Raw genomic sequence first — 14,529 nt, 5'->3', positions numbered from 1 at the left:
ACTGAATCATTTGTTTTATTGCAGGTAAACTGGTCAATATTCCTTTGGAACAACTGCCTTTGCTTTTCAAAGCAGTCCTGCACTCATGTAAAGCCAGTGCAAGTAAAGAATGAGCCATCGACGAGTGGCTTTTGAATTTGCCATGCCTTACTTTGGTGCCTCAGGTGGAGAGGAATTTGGAGGGGAAAAGTTGGCCAAGATTCGGAGAGCAGGGAAAATCCTCAGGTGGAGAGTGAAACCCTGTGATTCTGACAGCAGCTATATTTTACTTTATCTATTTATTTCACGACAGAGTTGAATGTATGATCTTCAACACAGTGCACATGCTTCTGTACAATGCAGTTAATGCATTTTCCTTGCAGTTTACGGTGTGTAGGGTGTTAATGTTACAGTATTGCCATTTTAGTTCTAGTTGAATTTTTTTTATATTTTTGGGTGAGGGGCTGAGCAAAATGTTTTATTAAGACTACCTCAATAATGAGATGACATTAGTTAGGTGTCTCTCTTTTCATTTTCAAATGCCTTAAGGCTGTCACTAAAGTGGTCCATTCTGGCAAGCTGCTGCCTTGTTGCAACAAATCGGTACTAATTGTAAGCATATCGATTGCAAATTTTAGTTGCTTCTTCATTTCCAGTCTTTGCAAGAGCTTTTATTTTTAACACTTTCTATATTTTTTATGTGGATGTCGTTTTTTTTTACACAAACTCAGTGGGGATCCTACAGAAGGATTTAAATGTGGATGGTGCAATAAAACGCATCCAGGTGCTCTAACCGTGCTACTTTCAAACACATATTCCTACTGATGAGACTGTCACAGTTGACTTCTAATTGGAAAATGTAATTGATTTTCTTTATATAGCCTTTTTTAAAACTAACAATACATTTGGAAATGATGTAGATGATTTAAAGAAGCAATGCCATCTTGGATATTCTTTATTGTAAACCAAAATGTCCTGATGATAATACTAGAATATTAATGATGTCATTAAGTTTTTGAGTTTCTCCATGCAGGTCATTACTACAGCAACAACAGGATGTTTAGCTGTATATTTCTAAAATAAGAGCCAAAGATATTGAAAATTCAAAATGATAAATATATTTCCCATTCACTGTACATTGCATTTTTAAAATGTCAACCAGTAGTATAGTGTATGTAAATCCTTGACTAAGAATAACAGCTTAAGGACTTAAATGGGAGTTTTAAAATTTTATTCTCACATGCATCATTTAAAAGGAAGTGATTTAACTTGATGCTTTATTTCGAATTTTAGAATGTTGAACTACAAGGCAGCATTGCTTTCCAAGGTGCATGCACCTATTTATCTTCCCCGTCAACACCACTCTTTTGTGAGTGCTGCTGTCTTTAAATAACCTACCTCTGCTAACAGAAAGTAAAATTGGGTTTTAAATATAAAAATTCTATGATTGATCAAGTAGACTGCACTCATAATGGTTTTCTAATTAAATAACACCAACTGTGGAATATCCTGGATCTAGTTGAAATGACACTGTCTTCAGGAAAAACTGTGGCAAATGTTTTCATTTGGAAACACAATGGTGCTGTTAATTGCATTGCATTGCATCATTTGGTTGTCAATGTGCTCAAAGTGATGCATGCTGTCTCACCTCATTTCATAAAACTAAAAAAGGTTGCTAAACATTTTGTCACAAAGATGTCCTTATGATTTATGTAGCTTCTGCTAAATCGTTTTAGATATAAGGAAACTGAAACTGTCCAGTGATTTTTAACCCGTTTTGAAATATAATGCTGCAGACTGGCTTGGATCTTGTAGCAGTAATGTCAGCAAAAATGTTTGCTATTATTACTCCATTATTACTGGCAGCAAGTTCTAAAATATGCATATGTGCAGAAGTACGTGGAAATCCAAAAGTTGCTGACGGTGATTCCATGCTTCTCCAAGAGTATGGTGTTGAGGTCCTCTCCATCTGAATTTAATACCAATCAGTTAAATTGATGAGAACCTTCACAATCTCACCATTAGTTTTGCAGTTTCAAAAACCCCTTTAAAGAGTAGCACCTTGTTGAATGAGGCATAATTTTTTTTAATTAGACCATCTTTAAATAATATTTAACTCACACACTGACCCTGGAAAGCTAATTTTATATTCATACAATATCAAATTTCTCTGGTAAATTTCCATATCTCTTAAAACAAAATTCTTTAAAAGCTTGTTTATCTTTGGATTAAGCTAGAAGCTAAAACAATCAAATATTTATTTCACTACCTGAAAACTTTAAATTAAAAATTTTGAATATTAACTGGTTTAACTTCCTGTTTTTCTGTGTGTGAATACTTAAATTAGCTGCTTACCCGCTTGATGTCATCACTGCTGCAGAACACCAAGCTATTCCCCAGATTTAAGCTACCATTTGGCAAAGAGAAAACTATGACAGGAAGGTAGCTGATCTTTGTGGGTGCCTTTCTTCACAGTTAGAGGCTAGTGCCTTTGCTTTGCTGACCACAAAATGTGGATAGTTGGGTTTTGCCTGTAAGTAAACAGAGTATAACTATTTGTACAAGTCAAAAACACACTGAAGTCAGTCGACATTGGTAAATCAGCTGCAATTCAGTGGCTTGATTCAATATCATCTCAGTAAGCTACATATTTAAATCATTTCAGTAACACACATTTGAGATCACCAATTCGCCATTCTTATCCTCACACACTTTTCAGGGTAGTTTAGACTCTGGAAAATATGATACATCAATGCTACAGCATGCTACACCTATGGTTTAGATCAGAGTGGTGCTGGAAAAGCACAGCAGGTCAGGCAGCATCCGAGAAGCAGGAAAATCGACGTTTCGGGCAAAAGCCCTTCATTAGGAATAGAGGCAGGAAGCCTCCAGAGTGGAAAGATGCTAACCCATTACCTATTAATTCTCTTACATGTAGCTCATCTAATTTTATTAGTACATAGGCAATAGCTACACTCTGAGATGGCACATTTTTTGCAGTTACTCCATTCTCTATCTATCTCTTTTGAAGGATTCCCTCTGAAGTTACATGATTGTTCCCTGTTATCTGACAAAGTAACTAAGTACTTCCTGAAATTTTGCTGCCCATTCACCAAAATAATGACATTTTGGGAGATAGCAGACAAATGTGTGATTTCAAAATTAATGTGTTAATCAAATTAAACAGAAAATTGCTTAGTGCATTTTATATACATGCAGTGGATGAGGATTTTAAGTGTTGGTTAAGTTTTGGATTTTTAGTGTGCAGTGAACTGTTTAAAATAGCTACAGAACTTGTTTGCTGAAACCAACACCAGCCCCTGCCATGCCCCCAACCTTGACCTACTACATAGAGTTCTATGTGAAATCAGTTCTAGATGACACGTCTTACCACAATGTTCACAGGGAAGATTTGTAGGTGCCTTTTGTACCACTAAATTGTTTTTATATTTGTTTTCATTAACTATATCATAAGCACGAAAACCTTTTTATGTGAGGTCTTCTTTTAGCTCCCTGTCCTTTCTGATCTCATTAATTCAATCATTCCTGCAGTCAGACTCCAGATATGCTCATTTTAAGGCAAAAGATTCATTGGTTGATTAATGGTTCTTTGTTTCAAATTTCTGGACTAGTTTCCAATGGAGAATATTTAAGATTGTTTAAAAGTATTGACTTGTTTTGCATAAGTTCCTGCCTGTGTAATCAGTTTGCAAAAGAATTGTCTAAAATGTTCATGCGTTGATATGGAGATGACGACTAAATCAAAAATCTAACAATTATTTTAAGAATGGCTATAATTCTTTTTGGCATAATGTGCTCAAAATAAGCATACCTGAATTCTTATATGCAGGTGTCTTCATCTTATTCGCCACCAAGTCTTTTAAGACTTGTTTTAAAACAGGGTAAAGTGAATGTGTTGTTTGCATACGAAAATTACTCAGGTATTATGATGAAAGTAGATGAACTAGTTTTAGAAGTAGAAATTTTGAACCACTAAGTATCTTTTTCTTTAACATTGCAATTGAGGGGAATAATTGAAGGCTGGATTTTTTTCAGGGAATCGATGGTCTAAATTACATAGATTTTAAAAAGTGTTCACATTTTTGCTTATTTACACACATTAAAAAATGCAAGATGAACATTGCTGGGAAATTGGAAATATGATAATGTGGGAAACATTTGCCAAGTAAAATAGTGGATAGTTGTTTTCTGGTACTTCTCAGCAGAGTGCTGGCTTTGTACCCTGACTCGAATGGCACGTCAATTTTGTTAGACTTTAATTCTTAGCTGCAAAGGAAACATTTGTATGGGATTTTCTCTGTATTGATTCATAGCCTTTAATCATAAGTGTAGAGCCAAATTAGCAGGCTGCTGTGTTAATACAGATAAAATTGTGAGCCCAGTCTAGAAAGCATGGTGATCTAATTCATGAACAATAAATTTGGAGCAGTCAACAAATATTTAAATGATATGGAGCCCCTTTACTGCCAACCAATGTAAAGTGCAGCATTGGCACTAAAAACAAAAAAATCTATGACCTACTTAATTTGGAGAATCTGTTTCATTTTGAGGAATAAATAATATATACAGACAAATCATAGAATTTTTTAGCTTTTGCTTTTCAACCAGAATGTTATGAATGAGTATCACTGAGAACTAAGCATTTGACTTTATGGTTAATTTTAACACTTTAAAATTGATAATTGTGGAACATGTTGTAGTGGGTACCACATCTGAAGCAGAAGACTGAAAACCTGCAATATCTGTTTATCATTTCTACATCACACATTCTGGTAAATCGCAGAATGCAATCGCTGATGGTCATAGAACTGTTTTTTTGACAAATTGTTCCACCTTCCCTGATAAATTTGTGCCATGAAAGCCATTGATGAAAGAGATTTGTGCATTAATTTATCATTAATACAAACACGTAACTGTTTTACTAAGAAACATAACAATTAGTTGTGACCATTCTCAAAACTCTACTTGGTAAATGTGAAACACAGAAAACAATAAGTTAACAAGCGAAAATGAAGAAACTGAAATGCATTACAAATATCAAGTGTACGGAACTAAAATTTTGCATTACTGTGCATGTGTTTTGGAATGTATATAGAGAGGCATGACAGTTAGTTCCATATATTAATCAACTTGCTTCAAATATAGCATTAATCCAGACCTTCAAAGCAGAATCCCTCTTTAAACTTGAATTTCATTTCTACCTTTGTTTTAATTATCTTTTACAAGTTTTTTTGTGAATGTGGGTGAAAGTAAACCACAAATTAATTATTTACTTTTTTAATTGCGTTAAATTTTCAAGTTAGATGTTTGTGAAAATGTATCTCTTTCTCAGGATGATAAGCGGCAATCAGTCCTGCTATGTATCCTAGAGCAGGAAGGGGGGAAAGATGGTGTATAGTGAAACTAAAGAAACAAGTAGTGTTTCTAGAAGATGTTTGATCCTAAATGACAACTACATTATATGGCAACATAAAGTCTGGGTTTTTCCAAGGGTCAACACTGCCTTGCACGCAATGCAGTTTATAGCTCAGGGATCTATATTTAAATTTGTGACCCACTGGAAAAACTAACTTTATGCTGAAAGTTTTTTTTTGTGGACAAATTTAGGGCTAAGAAGTCAAATGCAAGTTATTTTTTTAAAAAATCAGCAATATTCATTTAGTTTGAGCCTGAATGTTATTTCTTATCATTCTTGGCAGTACAAATCTTATAAATAACATTCAACCTTGACTGCTAATTGTAAAAGCACATTTATGACAATTTTTCAGACTTTTGCTTCAGAATAAATAGTCATTTACTCCACCACTCCAGAAGATCTTTTGTTATTACACCAAAGATTTGCCATTTCCATGTTGTCCTTAATTTTTGTCAAAATATTTCTTCAACATCAAATCATTATAAACTGAAATCAAGTTTCAGATTAATTTAAATTTAGCTTCCTCTTTCATTGATACCAAAAAATTATTTTAAATATTCTTAGTAATGTGAATGCCCAGGCACACTTTACTTTTGCACAAAAGCTAATTAAGCTGATGGTTTATCACTCTGAGACATGGCAAATCTTTCTAATGACTATTTAATATGATGCAAGAGTTAACTTTGTATTTTTTTTAAGGGACCATTGCTGCAGAAGCTCTATTTTTCATTCATTCTTGGCATATGTACATGCTATACAAGCCAGCATTTATCATCCATCCCTAGTTGCCCTTGAGAAAGTAGCAGTAAGCTTTCTTGAACTGCTAATGAAGTATTCTCAGTGCTATTCAATCTGTAATTGTAAATCCAGTGTATTTGAAACATAAATTTTGCGAAATCTTATAAACCTCATGCACATATACTAATACTGTCAAAAATACTGAGCAAAAGACCATGAGTCAGGAGTAGCAATAGCCTTATCAGCTGGATCCGTACCAGAGATCTGTCTCCATGTTCTGTTCTATGAATAAAGCTCCAGCGTTAGTCTTGCAAAATGAAAGAATTTCAGTTTATTACAATATTTGTTTAAAACAGTTCACTGGTACTAGAGTTCTTGATAATGTGCACAGTACTTTTTACATGCTTAATATCAATCTAATCATACATTGTATTTTGACTTCTATCTTTTAAAAAACTTGATAATACGAGCTAACAAAGAATATGAACAAAATGTAAATATTACAAAATCAATATGGTTTAGCATGAAAAGAATTGAAAATTATTGTGCTACTTAGCAAAACATTTTTGGCACCCAAAACATAATACATAACATGTAACTACAAACTGAACAAATGGATTGTGATAGAATGCTACACAAGTGTCCTGATGTTTCATTGTTTATAAATAATTTTAACACTTACGTAGAAGAATGTTCTGATATCCCAAATATGTCCATGAGAAAAGCACAATGTCTCTGGAAAGCGCCAGTCAATGGCACAAGGTACCAGATTATCTGAGTATCAGTTTCATATTGCTTATTGTGAATTGTGTTTTTGTTGAATTGTGGAATGTGTCTTGTAATAGTTGATGCATAATTTACACAAATGACAGTTTGGAAAAACTACCTCGTGACATCCTGTTGTTTAAAGTCATAAAGGGATAATGTGGAAATATTTTTTGCTGTTTACATAAATTTGGACATCTTAATTAAGCACTCTGCTGTTTGAATGTATCAGCATTTTCTTAACAATTCTGCATAGCTACTGATTATGTTTTAAACTCATAATTCTGGTGAAACTTAATTGTGTGTTGGCTGAAGCACACTAACTCAGTTTACTATGTAAATGCTGTCTTAACACTGACTGAGAAAAGGAGCTATTGTTGGTGCTATTGTATGCTTAGTACACCTTCATTTATTGCTGGACTATAAGATGATCTTGGCTTATAAGATACTACTTTTAAATAAATGAAAAGAGCAGGGTTAAATGTATTAATTTACAAAGTTAGGGCTGTGACAAACACTTCCATTCTTTTGGATTAGTTGACTGTTGGTGTGTGTAAAAAGATTATTTACATAATAAGGGCTTTCTGAGGAACACTCACCTACAGTAGAATTATTATATTGTTCTTGGCTATTTCCAAAAACATCAATGAACACAACTTCGTCATCACAGGGAGAATCCACTGCCAGAGCTCAGTTGTTTAGAAATCTGATGTTGCAGCTTAATTTTCCAAGGGTGGGGGGGGATTCCCTGGTAGGCATCTTAAGGGTCAGTGATTAAATGGTAATTTAAATGAGCTGAATTTGTCACCATTATAATTGAAAAATCAATACCATTTACCTTATTTACACACATTCCATCGCTCCCTACTCTAAGCATTATCGGTGGAGGTGAAAGCTATTATACCTTTCAGTTTGTGTGAAGTTAACTATTTTTGACTTTTGAAGCCACAGATCATATTTGCCAGTTAAATCTGTAGATCACATTTTCTTGTTTGGCTCTCGGAATATTGCTACCTCATTTAAATTGAATCAACAGTTATTAATGAAAATAAATGTGCTAATTTAGCTGTAATAATTTAAGTAAATCATGCAGCATTCTGCAGTTGCACCCTCAAAAGTGAGTAATTTTCAGTTTGAAATGTAAGCGTTACATATATAGGAATGTGAAATTATCAGCACATAAGTGAATGATGAACAATAATAAATTTGGCACTTTTTAAAGATGCTCATTATGGCCCTTTATGGTCTGCAACATATGCAGCAACTTGGGGGCAGTACCAAATGAAGCATCGCTGCCCTGAACCAGCTCGCCAATTGTAACTCTTCACAATCCTAACCTTTCTGCACAACTGCTCACTGATTTACCGTGTTTCACCTTTAACTAGTATCTTGACTCTTAAACACAGTTGTGTTGGTATCACATTCAAACAGGCTGATGGTACTGGTGCTTTGTTGAACAATGCTCATCTAATTCAGCTTAAGTCACTGGACATACTTATTTTACAAAGAACATAAAGTGTACAGACTAAAACTATTTAGAAAAGCATTTTCACATGCATTGATATGAACTCATGTGCAATTACTATATTTTAGAAATTGTAAAGTTTTTTTATATATTATATCATGAGTTCTGCAGTGTCTTCCCATCTGAAAAGAAGTTGCATCTTCCAGCTTACAACTTCAACAATTTGACCACTCTTTTGTTACGAGGGTTAAGGTGTTTCATAGACTCCATCACCAGTCTGTGTGCAACCTTAGCAAAAAAAAAGCAGAAAGATCTAGTAGTTTGTATATTTCTTCCAGAAACTCTTAAATGAGTTATTCATGCTAGCGTTCAAAGAATCTGACAGCCCAGGAGGAAATTATTTGACCATAATGCCTTTGAAGTTAATAAATTAGTGCCTTGGTCCTTTAACCCTAGCAAGAAGTCATCCAATCCATTTTTAAAACCACATATTGAATTAGATTTCACCACTTTGGTAAAGCACACTTTTATAATTTGGTAGATATCTACTTCAAACAAAAATTGAATACTTTGTTCATTAAACAAACATTGCAGCATGTATACTAGTTCACTATTAATTATCTACTTGAAATTAAAAGGATCATTTTTTAAATGCCCAGTATAAATAAATCACATTGATTGTCGCTCATCCCTAAACTTCCATCCTGTAGTTTAATTAATATGACATGTATTTTGAGAATATACAGTAGTTTTCCATTTTTTCAATGAAGAAAATATGACTTAGCAGCAGGAAATTCTGTAATTTCAAAATATGCCCCTGAATCCACACACAAGTATAAAACTAGCATCAGCACATTTTGATTATTACTTTGGTTCTCTTGTTTTGTAACAAACGGACACACGAATAGCCATTTCCCATTATAGTTTGATTTGTTTCACAAAATTACATCACTTTTTACAGTCACTTGAGTTGTTGAGGTGCAAGCAAACTTGTCATTCCCCAGTGCATTGTGGAATATAGGATCAATGAAGGCAGGAAAAACATTTTAAGCTGTGGTTAAAAATGTTGCTGATGATTTGCTGCTCAGTGAGCTTGAAATACTATATGTCTTAAAATTACAATTTATTTTAAACAATCTGGATGCATTGTTCCTTGATATAAATTGCATCAAGTACTGCTGGTTCCCACTTGCAACAATATAACCAATGAGCTACCTTTTCTTTGTCAGAAATAGTTAAACATGTAAACTGAAGCTGATTGTATCTTCAAAAAAAATTAATTATACAACAACCTAGGTTATCTGAACAAGATTTCGAGGTTCCCGTAAAAACTTTATCCGTTATCCAAACATAATACTCCCCACCTGTCTTGTTTGGATAGTCGAGGTTGTTCTGTACCACAAAATATGGTCAGCTTACACAGTTTTTAAAAATTCTAGCTTTTCCCAAGATCCCTTGAATATATCAGGGAGACATGATGTCACTTCAGTTTAACCTTTTGATAGCGAACATTTCTCTTTCAGCTATAAAAGGATCTCTGCTTATTTACATCGAGTACAGGGCAACAGAATCAAACTTCAGGTCTTTTGTTGTTTTTTAAAAAGGTGTACAACATTTTTTCCCATGTATTGGAAATTGTGAAATGTCATTATGGCTTCTTTACAGATTTTTGTTTGCTCCACTCTATAACTTGACTACCTTTTGAGAAATATGTGACCAATAAGTGTTAAAGCATGTTTAGAATGTTAGAAATTTGAAAAATAAATGTGAATCAACTTATCAAGGTAATCCATTTTGTGGATTGTGTTAGTGTTTATGATTTGCGAATTGCATATTATCTTGCCAGTAATTGAAGCACTGTTCTGACCACAATACGAACATTACATTTCACCTTGCATAGGATCTTATGGCACAATGGTAATGTCCCTGAGTTTGAGCCAGAAGGTGTAGTTCAAGATCACCTTCCAATGAAGATGTGTCATACCATGTCCAAACAGTGGTTAAAAATACACTTTAAATACGCTCAGTATAGATGCACTGGAAGATAAGAAATGAGAAGACATGATTAAAACAGGTGTAATCTTTATACGACACTAAAGTATTTCACAGGAACACTATCAAACAATTTGAAACAGATCCACAAAAGGATAACCAAATCTTGATTGGAAGTTTTATGGATAGTTTTATTATCTGTACATGAAAATAGGATAATTTGATTGGATTAATTGATTACTTCATCAGCATTTAATGGTATTTGAAATAAATTGGTTTCAAATGTTGCCAAATATGCAGAAGGAAACCACTCAGCAGGTCACACAGCATCTGTGGTTAGAAACAGTTGAATTTCAGGTCAATAACTTTTCATTAGAAGTCAAAATTAAATAAATTATGATTGGTAATGAGTATTGTGACTGTTCATAATTCACTCCTTCATTTTACCTTGAATCATCTCACTTTAAGGGAAGGAAATGTAGAAATATGGGCCAAGACAGGCACAGTCTCAGGTTTCCTGATGAAGGACATCTCCTTCCATCCGATGGCAATGGGATGCTAGATCCTGTAGTCATTTACTTTGGCCTTAATCCTTCCATTTGTGAAAGATAATGCATGTGCAGTAAACAATCCATTTAGATGTTGTGTCTTCATATGGTGTACCTTTAGTAATAGTTGAAGCAGTCCTATGAATTGAGTATGCCATTCAACCAACTGAACCTGCTAAATATAATTATGGCCATAACTTCACATTCCTTCCTAATCATGAAAACTCTTGATTGATTCCCTTGTTAAATCGAAAATTAACATGTGCCTTAAAAATATTTCGTGACCCTGATCTCTAATACTCACTGTAGAAGACTGATCCAGACACAACTGTCCTGATTTTTTTTAAAAAAAGTTCACATCCTCTGCCTTACTTGAAAAACCTGTTATTTTTAAACTATGTCCCAAGGTCTAGACTCTTTTACAAGGGGAACGTCAACATTCACCCTGTCAAATCCTCTTGAGATTATATGCTTCAATTATATATGTAATCAACATGGTGGGGTTACCGACATTTCAGGCAAAAGCCCTTCCTCAGCACCTGCTGTGCTTTTCCAGCACCACTCTAACCTTGACTCTGATTTCCAGCATCTATAGTCCTCATTTTCGCCATGTTGGGGTTACTGTTGACCAGAGGTTGAACTAAACTAGCCATATATACACTATGGCTACAACAGCAGATCAGAAACTGGGAATCCTGCAGCAAAACACACTTCCTGCCCCCCCCACCCCTGCAAAGCCTGTCCACCAACTACAATGCAGAAGTCCGGTGTGTGATCAAATATTTCCCCAGTTGCCTGGATGAGTGCAGCTCAAACAACGTTTGAGAAACTGAATTACATGCAGGACAAAACATTGGCTGTACATCCACAAGCATTCATTCTTCTTGTCATTGATCTGCCATTGCAGTAGTGTGTACCATCTGCAGGATGCATTTCAGAAGGCTCCTTACATCCTTCTAAACCTACATCCACTAATATCTAAAAGGATTAAGTCAATCAGCAGATAGACAAGACAACTTCAGCTATAAGTTTCAAGCCATTCAGCATCTTGACTTTGAAATATATCATTGTTCATCACTGCCACTGCATCAAAATGTTGGAGCTCCCTCACCACCAGTATTGTGGGTGTACATACAGACGATAGCAATTCAAGAAAACATCTCATCCCCATCTTCACAATTACAATTAGGAATGGTCAATAAATGCTGATCTTAACAGTGAAAGTCATATTCCCCAAATTATATATTTTTAAAAATCACATCACTCTTCTAAACTCCAATAAACACAGGCCAAGCCTGTCCTATCGCTTCTCTTCTGACTTATCTCATCACCTCATTTCTCAGTTCATTTTGGCCAGTTCTGTCTTCATGTCCTCATAATTGCCCATTATTTGATTTAAAACACCAACCTTGCATCCATTCTTCTCTCCCTCCAATTGAATTTCCTATGGGATCAGATGATCCTTGCTAGCTAGCGGTGCTTTTACAATGAGAAAATCAACCTTGTCTCATTACAGACTCCACTAGATTTGGCAACATGCATTCTGATCAGTTTCTAAGAAACTGCTCTGTGAAACTATTCCAATAACAATCTCATCGTTCAGGCTACCTTTACCAAGCTGGTTCATCCAGTCTATTGATAAATTAAAACCACCCATTTTTCTCACCATACCTTTCTCTCAAGTCTCCATTATTTCTTCTTGTACCACTTCCATCCTAAATGTGATTACTATTAGGTAGACGACACGTCATTCCCACAAGCAACATCTTATACCCAATGACATTCTTATTTAATAACGCTAGCACTTTTTCCTGGCTTCACTTCCTTCCTAACTGTTGTATTGTGTCCTTTAACGTCTACATCGTTTTACAGTCATATCTCTAATGGTTATCAGATCATACATATTTATTTCTATTTGTGTGTACAATTCATTTGTTTTGCTATTTTGTCTTTGTAACTACTATATTTTTATCTGTTACTTTCTTAGCTTTGCACATATTTATCCATTCCTGCCGTGCTCAGATCATATTTTCCTTGTACATATTTTCTTGCCTTCTACTTAAATCTTCTTGTCTCGTCTCTTCTCTCTCCCTTCTCTCCCCCCCCCCCCCCCCCACCCCAGCTCATACTTTCCCTAGTAGTAATGCCAGTGCTGCATAAATTGTAACCCATTCTCCCACATCAACCTTCAGCTTGCTGTTATCTGCCAATTTGTTCCTAGCTCAGGTATTCCCAAAATTATTTACATTTGAGGTTCTAGAAGATGGTAAAAGAGGGGGAGGTGTGGCATTGTTGATTAGGGACAATATTACAGTTGTAGAAAGGACGGTTGGGGACTCATTAACTGAGGTAGTATGGGCTGAGGTTAGAAACAGGAAAGGAGAAGTCACCATGCTGGGAGTTTTCTATAGGCCTCTGAATAAGTCCCAGAGATGTAGAGGAAAGGATAGCAAAGATGATTCTCGATAGGAGTGAGAGAGGCAGGGTAGTTGTCATGGGGGACTTCAACTGTCCAAATATTGACTGGGATCACTACAGTGCGAGTGCTATAGATGGGTCAGTTTTTGTCCAGTGTGTGCAGGAGGGCTTCCTGACACAGTATGTAGACAGGCCTACAAGGGGCGAAGCCACATTAGATTTAGTACTGGGTAATGAGCCTGGCCAGGTGTTAGACTTGGAAGTAGGTGAGCACGTTGGAGACAGCGATCCCAATTCTGTCAGGTTTACTTTAGTGGTGGAAAGGGATAGGTGTACTCCACTGGGCAAGAGTTACAGCTGGAGGAAGGGAAATTACGATGCAATTAGGAAAGATTTAGGAAGCGTAGAATGGGGAAGGAAACTGCAGGGGGTGAGCACATTAAAAATGTGGAGCTTATTCAAGGAAAAGCTCCTGTGTGTCCTAGATAAGTATGTACCTGTCAGGCAGGGAGGAAGATATAGAACGCGTGAGCCGTGGTTTACTAAGGAAGTGGAATCCCTGGTCAAGAAAAAGAAGAAGGCTTATGTTAGGACAAAATGTGAAAACTCCGGGCACTTGAGGGTTACAAGGAAGTCAGGAAAGACCTAAAAAGAGAGCTCAGAAGGGCCAGGAGGAGACATGAGAAGTTGTTGGTGGATAGGATCAGGGTTAACCCTAAGGCTTTCCATAGGTATGTCAGGAATAAAAGAATGACGAGAGTTAAATTAGGGCCAATCAAGGATAATAGTGGAAAGTTGTGTGTGGAGTCAGAGGAGATGGGGGAAGCACTAAATAAATATTTTTCAACAGTGTTCACTATAGAAAATGAAAATGTTGGCGAGGAAGATACAGAGATACTTGCATCTAGACAAGAAGAGATTGAGGCTCACAAGGAAGAGGTATTAGAAATCCTGCAGAGTGAGAAAATAGACAAGTCTCCTGGACCGGATGGGATCTATCCTAGGATCCTCTGGGAAGCAAGGGGAAGGATTTCCAAGCCTTTGGCATTGATCTTCAAATCATCATTGTCTGTCTACAGGAATAGTGCCTGAGGACTGGAGGATAGCAAATGTGGTTCCCTTGTTCAAAAAGGGTAGTAGAGACAACCCTGGTAATTACAGACCAGTGAGTCTCACTTCAGTTGTTG

General features: G+C 35.7%; 1 protein-coding gene across 2 annotated transcripts in view; it reads left to right on the top strand.

Moving 5' to 3' along the window:
• LOC140469547 (nuclear receptor subfamily 6 group A member 1) overlaps window positions 1-10,154 on the top strand; it is a 381,258-nt gene extending 371,104 nt beyond the window's left edge. For both annotated transcript variants that reach the window (XM_072566159.1, XM_072566158.1), the window contains exon 10: window positions 25-10,154. In XM_072566159.1, the coding sequence (XP_072422260.1) occupies window positions 25-113 (89 nt within the window). In that variant the 3' untranslated portion in view covers window positions 114-10,154. The remainder of the gene's footprint in view (window positions 1-24) is intronic.
• The last annotated feature ends 4,375 nt before the right edge of the window (window positions 10,155-14,529 follow it).

The sequence above is a fragment of the Chiloscyllium punctatum genome, chromosome 49 (assembly GCF_047496795.1).
Source record: "Chiloscyllium punctatum isolate Juve2018m chromosome 49, sChiPun1.3, whole genome shotgun sequence".
NCBI classification, from domain to species: domain Eukaryota; kingdom Metazoa; phylum Chordata; class Chondrichthyes; order Orectolobiformes; family Hemiscylliidae; genus Chiloscyllium; species Chiloscyllium punctatum.
Note: the sequence above shows the minus strand (reverse complement) of the source record. Positions and strands in the feature narration are given on the sequence as shown.